The sequence below is a fragment of the Mauremys reevesii genome, linkage group 20, assembly GCF_016161935.1.
Source record: "Mauremys reevesii isolate NIE-2019 linkage group 20, ASM1616193v1, whole genome shotgun sequence".
In the NCBI taxonomy this organism is placed as follows: domain Eukaryota; kingdom Metazoa; phylum Chordata; order Testudines; family Geoemydidae; genus Mauremys; species Mauremys reevesii.
The window spans coordinates 13696896-13717414 of NC_052642.1; the positions used below are offsets into that span (position 1 = coordinate 13696896).

The window sequence follows — 20519 nt, forward strand, 5'->3', positions numbered from 1 at the left end:
TAAATACCCTGTCTAAACTAAAACCACGGAGTCCTCTATACCTGTTAGACAGTCACTCGTATAGAGTAAAGCCAGTCATGGGCTACCCAGGGCTGCTTGTACTTTGCTTTAGCAATGTACTTATCTTTCCATTAGCAAATTTGATTTTCCTGTTCGTTTTCCCCATAAGATTTTTTGCAAGTTAAGATAACAAATAGCACAGATGTAAACTTCAGGTGAAAGGCTTCCAAAGCCAAATCAGGCCTGTCAGGACTACTTGTATGAGTCAAAAGAACTCCAGTAGGTGTAGCCATGTGAGGAAAGTCAGCAAGACTTGGCTGTCTTTATGTGGAGAAGAAAAAATCATTGTGGGCTGAATGTTACCATGTCATTTTCTATGAAAAGATATTTTCCTTCCTCTCATACCTCTAAATATTAGAGGGGAAACACCCCTCATCCTCTGCCCCCACCTTTGCAATGCCCTTCTCTCTGTTCATGACACATTATATTTTATAAATGTCAAGACTGAGTGCTCTTCAATGGTTCCCTTAAAGCCCTTTCCTGAGAGGGAGATAGCAAAGTTGATCAGTACCATTCCTGGAGAAGAGCTCTGTGGGAGCTCAGAAGCTTCTCTCTCTCATCAGCAGAGGTTGGTCCAATAAAAGATATTACCTCACCCACTGGATATTGTCTCTCCAGTGCTATTCCTGTCACTTCTCAAAATAACCTCTCTGTCTGTGAAGCGGGTGAGGTAAAAAACAGTGGACAATTAATTGGTTAGTCAGTTGTTCCAATAACTATAGATGGTTCTTCAGGTGATCCTGCTGAGATTGTTGATGTACTTTGACACAGGCAAGGAACCAGTCCATTGGAACAACTGTCTTGGAAACATAGCAGTACAAGTAAATAGCTGCCTAGCCTGGACTGGAAAGGAATGCTGGCTTTGCGGTGAACACTGAATTGGAGTCTGAGACCTAGGTTTAATTCCTGTTCCTGTCACAGATTTCCTGTGTGACTTTAAACAAATCACTTAGGGCCAGATTTACACTGGGATTTAGGCGTCTAAAGTTGCAGATGGGTGCCTAACCTGCTTTGGTGTTTTTGTAAATCTGTCCGGCCCCTAATTCCAGTTGAAAGCCACGGGGCTGTATATAGCAGGCTTTTACTCAGAGGACCTTTCTTTGAGACAGCAGCGGCTGCACTGGCAGGTCTGTGGGTCTCACTAACTTGCATATAAATGTACATTTAAAACAAAAGCAAGGCTGAGATTTCCAAAACTGCCCAAGCAAGTTGGGCACCCATCTCTTCTAGGCAGCTGGGACATCTCAGTCTCAACAGGCACTTTTCCGTTTCAGTGTGAATCAGGCTGGGGACATCAGATTGGCTTCAAAGGTTCTGGGTTTGGCTCCTCTCTATTAAATGCCCATCAAGAGGGAATCTTGGACACCAGCTTGAAGGAGTGTTATGATATCCATATGGAGGCTGAAATAGTCAACAGCAGCCATTTCACATTAGCTCATGGAGGAGGCTGAACTGAAGGTTTATGCTTGGTGAGCCAGTTGCTCATTTACACAGAAGTAACCTCATGCTGTCCATGGTCCCATCGGTCGCCAGTCAGAGTACAGACCTTCTCTTGTTTAAGTTGTAGATTGTTCCTTTAGCACCACAGGGAGCACAACAGCTCCCTGGTGGGTGCTGACATTTAGCCGTACTCCCATACAATCTAGGCTTGTATTTTAATCAAGCTTCGCATGTTTGACCACTGGACTGAATTGTTGTTTGTTGTCATGCTACTGCATATGGACCTAATACGTGGAACCACTCGCATGGGGAATAGGTGTGGAAAGCCAGTGCAAGTGGGATCAGGGAGATGGCCACCAGGACCATCAAGGAAAGGGGAAGGTTGCAGCAATGCTACTATGGTCCATGAGCCATCATGTGACTGCTTTGTGGATGGCGTCACAGCCCAGGAGGAGAGGATGCAACTATCCCCGATCCTTATGTAACACTCCCACTGTTTACTCTGGCTTTTGTGGGTTGTGAGGATTTGAGTCTGAAGCAGGAATAAATTTGCTTCATTGTGACTGGAAAACAACACAACCAGCTGCTGACATGCATTGTGCAGATACAATAACATCCTCTGCTTGCTTGACACTTAAGGTGAATGCAATGCAGGTGCATTGATTATCCATTTCTCTAGCGTACTCTTGCCACATGATCTGTGGAACACAACTAAACTGTTGCAGCACTGTGCTTCCTCCTCCCCCACCAAGCATAGCTCTGACGAATCCGGAGGCTGCCCATCATTTGTGATAACATTAATCTCATTTCAGGTGATGAGGTATGAAAATGTGAATGTCAAGGAAAATGACAGCTTGGACCCTGCAACGCTAAGCCCCTCCAATCCGCGAGAGAAATGGCTACGCAAGAGGACACACGTCAAGCTCAGAGTGCGTATCGTGCATCATCCCAGAGCAGATACAGATACACGTCTTTCCTTGCAACAATTACAATGGAATGCAGTTCTCTCACCTGCAGGGTGATTGTTGCATCACTGCAGATTAGTAAAGAATTGAAAAGCATTAAGTATCTCTAGGGGGAAGGAGGGAGTGTGTGTGTGCGTGTATCCATCCTACTGACAGCGAGCGTATAGAAGTGAGAACTAAAAGAACAGAATTCTGAGGCTTCAACAAAAACAACCACCTTAAGTGCTATAAAACAACAAAAATGGTGTTAAAATTAAAGCAACATTATTCCAAGCACAATAGGTTGATCTGTAAACTCAAAGCATCTTTAGGTGAGTAGTGGATATTGGTTACATAACATTTTGCCCTTGCCTAGCTTCTTAATTCTCAGAAACACAGAGATTCACAAGTCAGAGCTCTCCAACACAGGTGTAAGGTAGGTCATCTGCCCTGCTTTTCAGAGTCAGAGAACCGAAAGGTAAAGTGATCAGTGCGTACTTGGAAGAGTTGAGAATAGAACCCGAATGTCCTGACTCCTTACTTATGTGGCTAAGGCATGGAACTATCCCTCCCCAGTGCTATTAAACCAGAGAACATGGGGACTGTGAGTTCTAGTCCTCAATCACAATCTTGCTACCAGGGCAGTGGGGTCCAGTAGTAAGATCTGGGAGAACTGGGAATTGTGACAGCTGGGTTTGATTCTCCGCTCCAAGGACAGAGGCCTAAGTGGTTCATGTGCTTTGTCCTAGCCGTCTGCAAGGGTCAGGGCAGAATTTCAACCCCAGGGAGTAGTGTGTGTTTGTTTAAATACAAGGTTGTCTGGATCTGTGCAGCACGCAGCATGCTGAGGCCTCGGGATACTATTACAATACCAATAAACAATACTAGAACATTGGAGAGAGAGGGTGGCCATGTGATTCAGGTGCTGCACTGTATCAGAGGGGTAGCCGTGTTAGTCTGGATCTGTAAAAAGCAACAGAGTCCTGTGGCACCTTATAGACTAACAGATGTATTGGAGCATAAGCTTTCGTGGGTGAATACCCACTTCGTCAGATGCATGTAATGGAAATTTCCAGAGGCAGGTATAAATATGCAGGCCAGAGTCAGTCTGGAGATAACGAGGTTAGTTCAATCAGGGAGGATGAGGCCCTCTTCTAGCAGTTGAGGTGTGAACACCAAAGGAGGAGAAACTGCTTTTGTAGTTGGTTAGCTATTCACTGCACTGAGATTCAGGAGAGATGGGTTCAGTTATTGGCTCTGCCAGGCTCCTTGTGTGACCTTGAACAATTTCCTTAGGTGCTTTTGAAAATACCATCTTAAGCCACTTAAGAAGAGCACATGTCCCGCTGATTTTTTTAGGGGGACTTGGGCTTCTCCTAAGTAATTCATGTGTTTTTGAAAAATCCCAATCTGGATCTCTCTGTGCCTCCATTCTCCATCTGTAAAATGGGGATAATATTCCCTTCTTCCCGCCCTTTGTCTGCCTCATCTGTGTAGATTATAATCCGTCTCTTTGGGACAGAGACTACCTCTTCGTATGTGTGTGTATCGTCTCTGACCTTGATGGGGCGTAGGCACTAATATAACACAAACAACCTAACACAAAGCCTACCAAAGGCATAAAAACACGGAAATACTAACCTTTTGCTTTCATTTCAGAATGTAACTGCCAATCACAGAGCAAACGACGTCATTGCAGCCGAAGATGGTCCTCAGATACTGGTTGGTCGGTTTATGTATGGTCCCCTGGATATGGTCGCTTTAACAGGTGAAAAGGTAAAGCTAGAGCTTTTGTGGATCATTTCCCCCAAATTAATGTTAGTGGTGACATGTGTTGAGCACACTTAACTGTCTATATTACCATAGATGACTCCACAGTGATGGGGACTATGTTTAGTATCTCCTGTCACCCTGGCAAACATGTGCTGAAACAACTCTTCTGATAGCTGACCTTTTCTACCCATCACCTTTCATATGCACTCCGGGCGATCTGAACGGGTTGATGCTGAGCATCAGCTGTGAAGTGATTACTAAGCATTCCATCCTATCACACCACCTACTGGAGACAGAATTCACTTCCTGAACAAGAATTAAAAGAGAGAATTCTGTAGCAGTGGCAAATCATGGAAGAAAAATGTATATCCCCCAGATGAGACATTCAGATAAAGGAATTGGGACTCTGGGGGAGTCACACCATTGAAACTAGGAAGCCTGAAGATGAATTTTAGCACCAGAGTAGTAATGTGACACAGCTGGGGCCACTGCTGCTCCCAAAGTCTCATACAATAGAAGTATTTAAGGCTAATAAAGCCAAGTGTTAAGCTACAATATACCAGTGAGTGTGTATGGCCTGTTTCATGCAGGGAGCACTGGAGGGGCAGAGCTTGTTGCAGGATCGGTGCTGGTAGGTTCACCCAGCCCACTTTTGGGGTAGAACGTCCGGCCCACTGAAACCTTGTGACTAACCTGTGTGATGCCCATTAGTGTCTGATACACAGAGAATACAATACTACCGCAGCCTAATGTAGATTCTCCTTTAGCTCAAGTGGCAGGGCTGTGCATTTTGGACAGAAGTTCTCAAACTACCAGTGTATCCCCACTGTTGACCAGGAAGTGAATTTCGCAGTGAGGTGTATAGCAGTGCAGTGGACAGGCCACTTGCCTGGGTGTCAAGAGACCAGGGTTCTGTACCCAGCTGAGCCACAGACTTGCTATATGATTTCAAGTAAAGTAAAACAATTGGCCTCCATGTCTCAATTTTCTCATCTGTGACATGGAGATAGTGCTGCTTATCCTGATACCTTTGCACAGAGCTTTTGAGTTCTGCCGGTGAAAAACATGATACTAGTGCTCGTTGTTATTTTATTACATAGGCACAGATTCACTGCAAACTGTAATGGTGAATCTTTTTGTGCTTCAGTAGAGTCGCCCAACAGTACAGTGGCTCTGTCATATTTAGATTTCACGATCAGTGCAGTTTTATTTCGTAACAAATGCCTGTAACCGAAAATGACAATGTCTGACATTGCTACACTTATACCATCAGCTTGTATAAACAAAAATGTGTCCCCTCTAGATGTGTGTAGTTTAATACCATGAACATAGCCTTAAAAGAATGACTTGTGGTTGTTTCCTTAAATGAGTTATCAGCCTTCATTTACAATAGGTGATGGCATAACTATCACTGTTTTGTCAGAGGAAAATGAAGGTGGTGGTAGTAGCTGAATTATTGAAAAGCAACCAATAGCATCCCTAGCCCTGTCATTGCTGGCAGGGTCGTGACACAGCTGAGCTGAATGTAATCACAGGCTAGGAATGAAATAATGGGTTCCGAGCACAATCTACTGCTTGCACTCTAACCTCGGGCATCTTGCTTTTGAAACCATCTGCAGTTAAATAGTCACTCTTAATAACTGGTTTACATAAAGGAAGCTTGCATTGTGCTCTCACTGCTATTTAACGCACCTCAGCTACCAGGAAATAGATGCCCCTTCTTTGTTTCATGGAATGTAGCTGTGGGGCAGATTTCTTTTTTCCTTTACCTGATGCGGGACAATCCCTGGCACGACACATGCTAAACTGGGGAAAGTGAGCTAATGAAGCCAACTGTGACTAATTATCAGGCATAAGCCCTAATCAGTCTGTATTATGACTTCCTCATGGCACAGGGAGAGTCTTACTACAGTGCAAAAGAAGTCTTGCTCGGAGTTCCAGTACTCTGGAACAGCCATTATTTCATGTGACCTTGGATAGAGAACTGGCCGCAGCAGCAGTTTTCAACGTGAGGCTTGAAAACGTGAGGCTTGGCAGCTGTCATACTGCCTTGCCTTTCTCAGATTGCTACATGGGAAGGTGGTGGGGATCCTGGTATGGAAAAGGCTAAGAGCCTCTGTGCTTACAGGTACCTTGGTTCCCGTAGCCTGGCTGTGACACGTGCATAGAATGCTGGCAGTCACAGAACTGTAGTGAGGATGGGGGCACTCACTGCACGTACCAGGACTATTTAATTTAGTCACTGTGTCACTCCCCTTGGGTAGCGTTTCTGATGCACTTTTCACTTGTAAGTATTTGGATTCTCACCCTATAGAATTCAAAAGCACCATTGGCCACCTTCTTGAAAACCTAGCAGACAGGCTAAGATTTGCTTGGTGCCAGATATCCATATCTAAAGGTTGTCCTCTCAAAAATTAGGACCATTGCACGGGTAGGAGGAGGAAGCTTGAATTTCTGCTGCCATTGTTGGAATGGTTCCTTGGTTGCATAGTGAACTTTGGTTAATATAGTGCTCGTTAAAGGTGAAATGTCTGGAGAGTAAACTATTAAAACGTGCCATTTAATTTCAAGAGGTGTGCAGATCCTGTAGTCCAACCCCCTCAAATACAACAATCTTTATTGTCTGGGATGGTGGCACATTGCAGATACATTTCCAAAAGAAAATTATGTGTGCACATGCACCAATGGCTTTTTAATGCAGGTTTGTTCCCCATTCCACTGCATTCGGAAATGCAGCTTAGGGAACCTGGTTGCACCTCTGCCTTTAATGTAATAGCAAAGTCCCCCACAACTGAATGACTGTAAAAGGCAAAAATGGTGTGGCTTTTCCTAACACAGCCATGGAGAACTCCTGGTTGAGTGACATGGTGGAAGTTGACTAAATTTATCCTGGGAGTAACTCCATTGAAATCAATTAAGCTACAGCAGGGGATGAATTTGCCTCCTTATATTGACTCCAAACCCAGTAGAGTGCATGTAACAGTATTTCTCTGTCCTAAACAGTGCTATGTTGTTCTGCTCTACAATTCCTAAGAATGTGCGGCTGCTATGATCTCATTGCAGAATTCAGCCTTTCCTGTGCCAATATAAATTAAATTATCAAAGTGGGGTGAGGTTACATTTAGTTAAGATCGTTGTTTCAATCTGGTGTCTTGGTTTGTAAGAACTCTAAAACAGCCCTATTACTTGAGATGACATAGGGGATAAGATCACAGATTTGCTCAAACTTTATTGCAGATTTTTATCATAGCCCTTTTATTAGATTTTCAACCAGTCTTTATTCTGATCACATTTTGTGTATATATGTATAAAATACGAGAGAAGATTCTTTTGGTACAGTGATGACTAGGAAGCTGGGAGTGGGCATCAGTACTGGCATTATGAGAAGCACATAAGTTGTATTGCTCCAGAACTTGATTACTACTTATTCATACCATTCCTCAAATGTAGAATTAATTGATATTTTGAACCTATCTGGATAGGAATGAACAATGCAGTCTCACAGTATATTTGCTTTGTATTAAAAGGCTTCAGTTACGCATTCAGGAAGACTAGAACTCCAGACGGTCATGAAGTAACCCCCCTCCACATCATTTTTATTTATATTATAGTAGCATCTAGAGCCCCAAGTAAGACAGCGGCCCCATTGTGCTGGGTACAGTTGTACAAACAGAGAGAGAGAGTCCATGTCCCAAGGATCTTAAAAGAGGCAAGACGGTGACGGGTGGGAGGGAAAAGGAAGCAGAGAAGTGGAGTGACTTGCCCAGCACTACAAAGCAATTCAGTTAAAGCCAGGAATGGAATGCAGGTCTCTGAGTCCCACTCAGGTGCTCCATCCATTGGACCACCCTGCCTTTCGAGCTGTTGAAGGACTAGATTGTGGCATTTGCACTCTCACCCACGTTTCTGGGTGGGGGATGTGTGCCGCCGAGGCAGGCAGGTAGCATTTTCAGGAGCAGCAAATGATCTATGCTTTAAAATGATGCGGCATGTGTTCCCTTAGTGCCACTGGCTGTGCTGGGAGGGTGAGATGCTGGCTCCGGCCCTTTTCATGTGTGGCACGCCTGAGGTCCCCTTTCTTGCGCTCAGAGAACTGAATCACTGGCACGCTGTCTGTGCCATCTACTCCCCCTCCCTGGTGCACTTTTGCAGCAGCAGTTAGTCTAGCCTAAGTGTTTGATCTGCCTCTACTTCCTGCCCCTAACTCAGGAGTTGGGGTTGTTCTGCTATCAACGCAAGAGAACAAAGCATACTGTGTCCGCAGAGGATGCAAGGAGGTCACTTGAAATCCATACTGATTTTGATTATAGAGGCATGAGAAGGAGCCGTGGGAGGGATGACAACTCTTAAATTAGCCGGATCCTGTGCTGATTTGAGCACTCCATAAGCATCACTTTATGCATGATTTGGGAGTCGGATGTAGTTAGCTTCACTTTAGGTTGCTCTCATCAGTAAGCAGAAAATTCTCTTTAAGCTATGATTGCTTTCAGCCTCTTGTGTAAGGAGGAGTCTGTGTTGGATGCTAGTAAGGGGAATCCTCCCAGTTAGAGCACAGAACTGGGAGACCAAGATTCTAAACTTGGCACAATGCCATGCCACCTTGGGGACAAGTCATGTAACTGCTCCGTGCCTCAGTTTCCCCATCTGTAAAGTGGGGATGAATATTTACTGACCTCACCCTGGGGTTGAGATGCTTGAAAAGGGCAAGAATATCTTTGTTGCTGCCAGGCACAGTGCTGCAGCTTAACGTATATTCTGTTTCCCAAGGGAATTCTTCGAGTCCAGTTAGGATTTCTACAGACTGCTCATTTGTATTCCCATTGACTTTCTGTCATTTCAGTAACAGTGAACACATTTGGCTTCTAACAGGTACAAGCATGAAACTAACTAGATTAAAAACGTAGCCCAGTTTATTCCTTTCAGACTGCAGACCCACTGCTGCCATTTAAATGTATGGCTCTGGTATAACCCAAAGTACAGTGGCGGGAGAAGGACATAAAAAGACTAACTTGGAGAGACATTACTTATTAAGCTATAAAGATGTGTACGGAAACAAACTCATGCAGGGATGATGAGTGAGGGAGAAGGTAGCGCAGCTAAACCAAATGCTGTTCTGATTATAGTCAGATGCTTAATTTGGATGTTTCAAAGGCATTTTACATGCTTTATTAATATTTTATTTGTTTCCAGTGTCTCTTTCATTATGCGTTTTTCTGCATGCTCGGTGTTCTATGGGGAGGTGCACTGTAACATAAATAGTTTCAGACTGGCCACACAACATATAACTCTATTTTTGGGTAATGTTGGAGTTTGTCCTTCTGTTAAATGTAACCCCAAATCCCATTTTCTCCTGCAAGGGAGACTCCAGGATTTCAGCCATGAAATGCCTTGACTGGATGTGCAATCCTATTAAGGTCGATTTAACCCCAGTTCCGAGGAAGATAAGTGGAGTTCCATGTCTGTTCTGTCGAAGCTGGGGGTTTCTAGAGTGCCCATCACCATGGTATCCAATGCTCTAATTCAGCAGAGCTCCTTTAAGCTTTGCTGAATCAGGGCCTAAGCCTTTAATTTATGCCACCAGAGCATCTAAGCCCAGTGTTGCATGTTCAAATGAAAACGTTAGAAACAGAGTCCCCAGCTGCTCCATGTGAAAGCTGGGCCAGATTCTCAGCCAGTGTAAATCAGCCTCTTGACTTTGGCAGAGCTATGCCGATTTACACCAGCAGAGGTTAGGCCCAGTGTTTTATTATTTTATGGATTTTTTTTTCTCCTTGTAAGGGCTTTAATGAGACTGGGGCTTTGTCTTTTGACAACACTTCCCTCCCCCACATTGTTCTGTGTGCCCGTGGTCTGCCTTGCTGCTGCTCAGAAAGGGCTGCATTTCAGCAACGGGGAAAGCAAAGCGTGCGTTAGGATGTAATAAAATTCTGTCATTAGTAAAGGTCCTTAGAATCTCATGCCTTTAATGGTGCAAAAGAAGTGTTTGTCATTCAGACTCCCTTGAAGAATTCATTTGGGCTGTGGAATTTTCACTCACGCAAGTGTAGTTAATGTTCTAATTCGGGGGGGGGTGTCAAATCTCACAATGAAAAAGTACCACTCTGCACTTATACATAACACCTTTCATTTAAGGATCTCAAAGCACTTTGCGAAAGAGGGAAAGCATCGTTATCGCCATTGTATATGGGGAAACTGAGGCACAGTGAATAGACATAGCAATCAATAGCATTTTATGTTCCCACCATAAAGTCCTTGCTGTGGAATGGATATGATAGAGGAGACTTGTTTGAGAGTGCAAACCAAAGAGTTTGTGTGTTTGCTTTTTCTGTGAAATTGCTTTTTACTTTGACACCACAGAAGATTTTTTTCATCATCTTTATAAAAGAAAAAAGGAAGAACTGAATGGTTGAATAAAATAAAGTTCAAGCTGTAATTCACTAAAGAAAATGCATCTCTTCTTTATAGACCCACTACTCCTTTGAAGATTGTCTGCAGAGAAATGATTCTTCTCACTTTATTGTTATCAAAACTTTCTCATGTTTTCCCCATTCCTTCCTTGTGCTAAGGGGGTACTTGAAAGATTCAGATACAGAAGCCACTTAGGGTACAAAATGAAGTGTGAGCAATAGAAAGTTTCAGGACTTAGAAAAACAAAATCCTCAGAAACATCCTGCTGTGTGTCTATATGAGAACTGTGACTTCACACTGAAGTCTAAAGGCAGCCAGAGGGGGGCAGGGGGAGGGTAAATTTTGGTAACACTTCTGTTGTAAGCTTTCAAAAGGGTTTTAGCATTTAATTGTATTCAAACCTCATTGCCACAAGGCATCATTCAGGCCAAGAGAACTGGACATTTATAGGAATAACAGGAATATATGAAGTTAGGGTCTCGATTCTGCAAGATGCTGAGCACTCTGGTCCCAATCCTGCACAGCACTTAAGCACACTCAGTGTAGAAGTAATCCCTGGTGACTTGAATAGGGGCAATTGTTTGCTTAAGTGCTGTGCAAGATGGAGTCCAGAGTTACTCAGTATGTTGCAAGATTGAGCCTAGTAATTTAAAAAATAGACCTTAATGCTTCAGGACATAAAATACCCTCTAACTGTAGAGGGGTTATGAGAAAATTGTCCAGTGGGCAGATTATCCCAAAACCATTTACTGTAGGGTTTCTTGTATCTTTGTCTGAGACATTTGGTACTGGCCCTTGTCAGAGACAGGATATTAAACTACTTAGATCACTGGTCTGAGCCAGTCTGGCATGTGCTATGAGTCTGATGGGTGTTGTATTCTAACAAATTTAATAGCTTTTTTGTTTGTTTGTACTTTTACAGGTTGATATCCTTATTATGACTGAACCCTCTTCGGGCAGGTGGGTGTATTTCGACACAGAGATCACCAACAGCAGTGGCAGGATATCCTACAACATACCCAAACAGAAGAGGCTTAGAGTTGGTGTGTATCCCATCAAAATGGTGGTTAGGTAAGATTTTCAGATTTCAATGTTCGATAATTAAGGTGTGGGATTCCCTAGTACAAAGAGAGTTATGCCATTAAAAAACAAACAAACAACCAACCCAACAGAAAACTGCATTTACCATGAGTGCCATTCTTCAAATGGAGCAAAAGCACTTTTTGTTTGTCCACAACAATGAGCAAAGTTATTGCTCTGGAGACGTTTATTCCACCATCATGGGCTTGATATGTAGACAAAGAGCGAGTGCTTTTAGACAATGCAGGCCAAATGATGGCCCTTGTCTGGATGGAGAGGGCATTCAGAGCTCGGTCACGTGTCTGTTCCAGCTGTGGAAATGGGTGCTGCTGTGTGGATAGACAGAGGGGATGGGGGCAAATGGCAGTTAAAGGGGTTCACTGGGGGGCTATGATCAGGATCTCTGCACTGGGAGGTGGGACCTCTTGGCAAACCCCCACTGAACAGATGTGTTAATTTTTGTACTCAGAAGTGGCTGTTCTGAAGATGAGTGAGGATGGACGGAAGCAGAAGGAAGGGAGTTACTTACATAACAAGCTCCTTGGGGCAGGGATTGCTGCCTTGCTGCGTTTTGTACAGCATGTAGAACAGTGGGGTTCATGACTAGGGCTCTTACGTGCAACTGCAGTACAAATAATAACTGGCAACAAACTACACGTGTGATCCTTAGCTGCCATCTGAAAACAAGTTTGTTTAATTAATGTACACAAGGGGAGGGGGGGTGATGCTCTTTTAGAGGGACAAGTCTCCTGTTAATTTTGCTTTCTAGACCAAAGGCAGACTTGGTTAATTGCTAAGATTAATATACTAAGCTGTAGGAGTAAAACTAGTCAAAGTGCTTTATGATACCACAAAGCCCTCACTAGCAGGAAAGCCTCCCTTGGGCTTCATAATGGTCATTCACATCACGTGAGCCATCACTGCAGATTTGAAGAAGATACTGGAGACCGGATGGTTTTGTGGCTGGGGTAGTTCTGCCACAGCCTTCCTGTGCAAACTTGGGCAAGTCACTTCATCTCTTTGTGTCCACTTCCCAGTGCTTCCTTTCCCCAACCCTTTGTGTGCTTTGCCTATTTTTATCTTAAGCATTTTGGGGCAGTGAGGGTCTCTTAATATGTCTGTACAATGCCCAGGCCAATGGGGCCCTGATCTCAGCTGCAATGTATAGACATTACAGTAATACAAATAACAGCCAGTGGGACTCCACTAACTAGTGTTTAGCCTTGTAAATGCAGGGGATCAGGGCTGTCTGAAGGCCCTAGCAAAGGTGTAGTTTGGATAATCCAGAGCCTGCTTGTGAGTGGGGTTGGGATAAAGGATGATCTGCATTCCTCAGGGTGGTGACTAGTTTCTCCTGTTGAAATGTATAGTGAAGGTATTGCCGTGTTCCAAGTCTGCAGTTCAGTTCATCTGTTGATGTCAGGCTGACTGAAGGAATCACTTTAATTCTGTACTCAGTGCCAGGCTTATTTTAAATTGAAAAACACAGCCTTAAAGCAACAATTCAGTGAAGTGAAATCAATTGACTCTCTCCTAGCTCTCAAGAGTTTCATGAAAAGCCCTCTGCTGAGTCAAGCATAAAGAGGAAAAATGTGTGAAATAAAATTAATCTGCCTAAGTGTGTGGATGGGGGCAGCTGTGCTTCTAAAGCTTTTTATGTTTAGTAAGAAACTGCTAAATGCTTTGACATAAAGTTTTAATTTAATACTCCACTTTAGAATTAAACTTCAGGCCCACTTGGGAAATAACTTGCAGATTCCACTGAACGTCTCCTCTAAAAAATGGAACTAAAGGTGTCCTCACAGCTAATCAAATGGAAGATCAGCTTTCCAATTCCACATATATATTTTCTTAATTAGTAATAATTCCATTGGAGAGTAGCAGGCAATCAATTTGAGAAGATAGGGCTGCTTAAAAACAAATTAAGGTCTATTTTGGGAAGTCTGCAGTTTAAAACATTGCAACTGACTCAGGAGCCAATCTCCTGCTTCCCTGAGTCTTAGATTGCAGGTTTAATATGCTTCATGCTAGAATGGAAGTAGTTGTTTCCTCCTTACCCTTAAATGATTATGTCTGGACCTGACATGTGATGCGGGCACATTTCCAAGCAGAAATCCATCCTGCAAGATGTTGCCACTAACAACAGATACAATTTCCCCCATAGCTGTAACGTTCACTGTGACAAAGGGGGCAGGGCTTGGGTCAGAACTGCAGAGCAATATGATTCATATGTCAGGAAAAGGTAAGAGAGTTGTGGAATTTGTGCACCTGCCTTTTGTGGGCGCCCTAAGAGTTGCACTCCAGTGAAAGAATACTGAATGAGTAGAAGCTTGCAGATGCCAGCGCTCTGGAAGTAAGCACCTAGTGTTTGAATTCCTCCCCTTTTGTGAATTTGCTGGCACAGAAGAGTCTAACATTTTCAGCACAATAAACAGGGACAGAGGGATGGTCAATTCCTGTCCATTGCTGTTACATAGTAAGGTTGACTTTTTGCAAGCATGCACATCACTTTTTTCCATATAACTGTGGATGCCTGATATTTTTAGGCTGCTGTAAAAAAAAACCAGGCTAATTTTTATTTCTCAGCTGCAAAAAAGGACAAAGCCTACAGGACACTATTGTATTGTCAGTGATTTTTTTTTTTGTCTTGCAATGCTTTAATTAGATTTATGCAAATCTCAATGTTTTATCCCAGTGGACTTGGAAAATTAGCTTCTTAAAGGGTCCCAACATCTTTACTTTCTGGTTCAAAGTGGAAACAGGATAGTTGAGTCCCATTAGGCGTGTGGAGCCTCGAATGCCTTGTTCCAGACAGACCTCATTTCTGGGTTTCGTTGTAATTCACAGCATTTGAGTTCTGATGCTTTGCTTTGTTTTTCTTCTCCAGGGGCGACCAGAGCAATGCACTGAGTTACCTGACTGTGCTTCCCCCGGGAATGGAGTGTGTGGTGTTTAGCATTGATGGCTCCTTTGCAGCGAGTGTCTCAATCATGGGCAGTGACCCCAAAGTCCGAGCTGGGGCAGTCGACGTTGTCCGGTAAGGGACACGTACAAGGTGGTGTTTTTTGAGTCCCTGCCTCATCCCTTTTTAACAAAGGGGATCAAACTGGATGCAAGAATTAATAGATTGTTCACAAATTTTATGCATTTTTTTTAAGGCCCGTAATTCTTAAGATAAATGTTTGTATCATTCAGACATCCAGCTATACCTGATTTGCACGGATATTTACACATTTTATAGATGCTTAACTTCATGATTTGCACGGTAAATTATACCAAAGTTAAAAGGCTGCCTCTGGGAAACATGCCCCAAAAGTGTGTGGAGTCAATGGATAATTTTTCCATTTATTACTCTGATTATCAAAAGGGCTGGTGAGATATTGAAGTATTTTATGCTATAATAAATTTTAATCCTGAGGCATGCTGTACCTTCCAGATTTAAAGCACTGTGAGATTCAGTTTTAAGAACCACCTAATTCCTTCACTGAAGAAGTCAGTTAATGCTGCACTGGTCGAAGAATTGGGGTCTGTCATTTTAAACTCAGTGCCCCTTGAACCCTCCTGAAAATGGAGTGATGAGCAGCTCAGTTTCCCAGGCAGTGATTCTGCTCTTGTTGAAGTCAAAGGCAAAATTTCCATCCATTTCAAGGACAGCAGGACTGAATCCACAGGGTGCAGAATATTTAAGATAAAATACATTTGGAAATATCCCTGGTGTTTTATACAACAGTATTTGCACAAGTCTGCCTATTGCTCTTCCCCATTTCTCGAGGCATACAAATTATTGCATGAACACACCAGGATGTTAGCTATTAAAATCCGAAACCTGACCCCATCCAGCTAGCCTCTAACCTATTGAGAGATTATGCCTGGCTTTTCTTAAATTGTCTCCATGTTGAGCAAAGATGTTCATTAAGATTAAAGTGAATCGTGACTTCTCCCCCGCTTTCCACTCTCCCATGCTGCTTTTGCTTCTAACAGCCACTGGCAGGATCTGGGATACCTGATCATCTATATCACTGGCCGTCCTGATATGCAAAAGCAGAGAGTGGTCTCATGGTTATCTCAGCACAACTTTCCTCAAGGGATGATTTTCTTCTCGGATGGGCTCGTTCATGACCCACTACGACAAAAGACTATTTTCCTCCGGAATCTAATGCAAGAGGTAATAGAGGCTCTTGTGTACGTACTGAAATCAAATCATCAGTTGCTGGAAAGTCAGATCGCTATTGTCATTGCCAAAGGGGAGGGTCTCTTCCCCTTGGAAGGAAAAGACCATTGTCCATTACAAGGTATTTTGCTGTATCTTGGTTTCCTTCCTAGCATTCAGGTGCAAAGAAGGCTGCTCTGCCTTCTGAGGGTCTTGGATCAAGGCTATTTATTTTGTTGGCGCATATAAATAAATCCAGTAGCTATGAACAGTACAAGGTCAAATGTGTGTAGCCAAGCTATTGTCCTGATTTAAGAGAATCCAGTCAACATGATGTCTGATAATGGCTGCACCCTTCCATTTGCTAACAGTATTAATTATGAATAGTCAGGAAAAACCCAGGCTGAGTTTGATAAGCTTCTGCATGGATTCTGGTCCCTCAAGGTCATGGTTGAAGCACGTTGGAGGGGTGACAAAAGGGTTAAATTTGCTATGTAGCTACCTCTGCTATATCTGATAATTCTCAGTGACCTGAACCTGGGAACAAAACCTTCACTTTTATAAGACAAATATGGAGGTCTTTTGAGTCTCACTAAATTCCATTCCTTGTGCTGTGATCACATAAAATCCCCCAAAGCAAGGTTGGAGATCTTTAAGGCTCTTAGTTGCTACAGGAAATGATGCTGGTTTCTCAGTGGGGTACAGATATGGGTACAGACTAGGGTTATGTTGCTTTTGAGAACCTGGTCAGTCATGTTTATGGTTTGGATTCACATCCAATGGGAAAATGTGGCTCATTTTCACTCCTATAAATTGTGGATGTTTAGCACCTCTGAAGATCAAACTTCCCAAGTATCCCCTGCTCATAGGGACCTTTCAAATGGAAACATTTTTATTGCAATTTTTGTTCAGTGTCTAGAAATAAAGAGAGAAATATTCTAAAAGGCCCGTGGGAGTTTTACTGGCAAGACATCTGATGTTTCTTTTTAACAATGGCAAGTTTATAAATTTGGGTCAGTAACAGCGGTTTATCTGGAGCTTCATCACAAAGAAAATGCCTGCTGTAAGATTTGTGAGTCAGCCCTTCAGAGCATGTGCAATTAAAAGAATATTTGCCTTGGTTCTTTCAGTGCTACATCAAAATTTGTGCTGCGTATGGCTCAATGAAGGATATTTCCGTGTACAATGTTTTGGGTCTGTCGCCTTCCCAGATCTACATAGTTGGACGTCCAACAAAGAAATATCAGACTCAATGTCAGGTATGTAACTCTTGCTAAAGAGTCAGTGTCTTTTGGGACATGCACGGGAGATGAAGAGTGAAGATAAATCTTGAGTGTGGCCAGGGCAGCATAGGCCTTAGAGAGGGCATTTTTATGCAGGAATGAACAGCAAAGAATGGGGCAAAAGGTTTTTAGCATCTAAGGAGTGCAGGTTGCTTGACAGCTGCACGTACAATGTATGGCTGAATGGAAGGAGCAAGTTAAGATGCACAGCTATAATGTCTTAAATATTAGCATCTTCTAGCCAGAGTGGTCCAAAATTAGTCATCCATGTGTTTTGATCAGGAGTATAGTCACTCTAAAGGAGGGGAGGGGGTCTTAGCTCTAATTTTCCACCCCTTTAGAGCTTTCTTTTTATCCTTGCTCTGATACTCTGCTGCTGAACTCATGGGGAAAGACTGTTGCCCATTTCGGCCCTTCTTGTGCGTTAGTATGAAAGGACAGATCCCAGAGAGGAGCAGGATCCCGCCCTCATTACAGTAGAGTTCTACAACCAAAGTATGAGGAGACAAGTGCAAGTGGTAGAAAAGCCATTTTATCCCCTCCATCTCAGAGAGTCTTGCCCTTGACTTAACTAGCCACCCTGAAGTTGGAAACGTCGCTCCAGGAGGTGGTTGTGAAGGATCCACGTAGCTGTGCCTAGTCAATAGGCAACGCCTGTGCATTAGCTGGCATGAGAGTAGCGCATGCTGAAGGCTTCACCACTACCCAAGAGCGGTGTTTGCTGGGGGTCTGTCAGATTGCTCATTGATATGACGTCTGCTCAGGTGGATCATTAATGCAGAGTGTTTTTCCTCTTTCCTTCTTCCACTCCAGTTCCTCAGTGAAGGTTACGCGGCACACTTAGCCTTGCTGGAGTTCAGTCTCCATTCACGGCCCAAGAAGAACAACTCCCGGATGATCCTGAGGAAAGGAAGCTTTGGCCTGCACTCCCAGCCCGAGTTTCTGCGGAAACGGACTCACCTTCGCAGGACTATGTCTGTGCAGCAGCCTGACCCACCTTCGTCAAACCCCAAACCAGAGCGTGCCCAGAGCCAGCCTGAATCAGACAAAGATCACGACAGGCACCTGCCCCCCATAGCCTGGGTTCGAGGTGGGGTCCATAAATTTGAGTCTGCGCCTTAGGAAGCATTGAGGAATAAGTCTTGGGTGCCAGCCAATCAAGCTGTAGGCAAAGGGTAGGACACATAACCAGAGGCTTCCTTGCTCTGGAATCTGCCTTCTTAAACCAAGTAGGGAACTTTGTTTGTTCCTCTTAACATACCTATTATAAAACTTTAAATCCAGATCTAAAACTATCGCAAGTGCTTAACATCAAAACTGCAAAATAGGTCTTAGAATTTTTTTTTACAAGACACATTATAAAATGTACAATAAAAGAGAAAAGCTGTAACAGGTTGATTTTACTCAAGGGAAGATGCTTAAAGGAGTGACATCAGCTAATTAGTAGCACCTTAAAAAAAAAAAAGCATAAGCAGGTAAAATGAGTGAAAGAGAAGGGTTAAATTTTAAAACCCTAAAGGCTGTATCAGTTGCTGCTATACTCCCAAGAAAGTGTTTACACAGAAGGGAAGTGCAGGTGGAGTGGAATGTGGAAGGCAAACTCTTTGGGTACCTTAAACCCAAGAAAATTTCCTTTGGCTTGCGGTGTTGATGAATGTGCATCAGCTTAAGTTCTGATCCACACATCTTATAAGTGAGGTAGCTAGACTTAAAATACACACTGGAGAAATCTACTTATGAACCAAATCATAAACACCTGATGTTTAAAAAAAGAAAATGTCTCTGCAGTCTGAAGCACTGATAGTGTTGCTATATACAAAGATCACATTTTTCTTGGAGCTTGTTGACTGTACAAATGTTAGAATTCCTTCAAGCAACAAGATGGGGTTGACCCTTTAGATATAAGACATGGATCCTACATAGGTAAGCTAAAGAAATCCCTCTTCTGTAGTGTCTCCAGAATTTTACAATGGATGAAAATGAGTGATATCATCACCGATTTTATATTGGTAATGTTCCCCTTGTCACTGCTGTTTAAAAAACAATATGCTATGGAAGTGTAGTGCAGTTTCTGTTAAAACAATCTTACTGTATTTAAAATACCCACATTTAAGCTTCATAGAAACTAGATGCTATGAAATTGCAGCTGCCGGTTAAAAGTACTCATTTTCTAATGATCGAAAAATTCCATTTAGATGTTCTCAGCTCAGTTAGAAGGATCTACTGGAGGCAACTGTGTGGGAATCTCCCTAAATGTTCACATTTCAGAGGTAAATTGTGTAGTCGTTTTAGGATAGAAGCAAAGAGCCAGATCCTGCAAATTCTTACTCAGTGATAACTCCTACTGAGCTGAATTCAGTGGAACAACTAAAACTTGGTTGTAAGTGCTCAGGAACATCACCTCTTACAGGATTAAACACTGGTTTACAAGCCTGGGAGAGTTTCACTAAAGCTACCCATTTTTCAAGTCTTCTCCATCTTCAATGCAGGCTCAAATGAGCCTATTGGTTATTGAGATATAGTATGTACAAGGAATGCTATGGGGAAACGACAATGAGGCAGGAGAGGAAAAACGTAAACCTGCCTTATTTGAAGACCCCAGAGAGCTATGAGAGGTTCCAAGGGGTGATTCCTACCCAAGAAAGTAGAAAATTAGCTCTACCTGTGCAGCACCTTAGGTCCAGTTCTGTATTTTATTCTGTGGGAGGAACGCCAAAGTTACCTGCTGTTTTGTATTACACTTCTAATCAGTCTGCATGCAAAAATTTAGCTTCACATTTCCTGAAAGATCTAGTAGCATTTCACAATAAAATTAATGTTTCTCTTACCCCGGTTAAATTAAACTGGAGTTTTGATGTTAAAATTAAGACACTGATTGTTTTGCAAGCTCACGCTAGTTAGGATCGAGTACTTAAAGCTAACTGTTTTATTTATGTCCTTTGCTCAGTGTCTCCTTGGTGCCAGGTCATTTGGACATAAAAGCTAAATGTAAGATCTCCCAGAGCAACACTTAAAATAGTTTTTAGGTTTACAAATGTCTTTTTCTGTGTAATGTCACAAATCCTCTAACACACAGCACTTTAAATGGTTACGTGTTCTGTCTTTGCCCTCTGCGTCCCTCTCGTCCACCCTCTGCAACCAGACTGAAATCACACAGGCTGCAAAGCAGGGCAGAAACTAGCTCCCTGCGCTCCGCAGACTTTAGTGGAGTCGTGGCTGCTTCTCCCAGTGATGAATTTGGCTCTCCGTTGCTGCTCTAGGGGCAAGGAAAAGCAAGTAATGAAGATGGGTGGTTGGTGCTCAATCTCTATCTGATGCCTCTCTTCTGACTAACAAGTACCAACAAAAAATGCCCTCAAAACATACAGTAAAAAGCTTGCT

At 43.0% G+C, this 20519-nt stretch overlaps 1 protein-coding gene across 10 annotated transcripts in view; it reads left to right on the top strand.

Moving 5' to 3' along the window:
- Positions 1-20009, top strand: part of PITPNM3 (PITPNM family member 3) — a 357499-nt gene extending 337490 nt beyond the window's left edge. For all 10 annotated transcript variants that reach the window (XM_039507588.1, XM_039507587.1, XM_039507586.1 and 7 more), the window contains 7 exons: positions 2313-2429; positions 4104-4220; positions 11548-11696; positions 14593-14742; positions 15687-15870; positions 16986-17114; positions 17952-20009. In XM_039507588.1, the coding sequence (XP_039363522.1) occupies positions 2313-2429; positions 4104-4220; positions 11548-11696; positions 14593-14742; positions 15687-15870; positions 16986-17114; positions 17952-18260 (1155 nt within the window). In that variant the 3' untranslated portion in view covers positions 18261-20009. The remainder of the gene's footprint in view (positions 1-2312; positions 2430-4103; positions 4221-11547; positions 11697-14592; positions 14743-15686; positions 15871-16985; positions 17115-17951) is intronic.
- Positions 20010-20519: the final 510 nt, after the last annotated feature.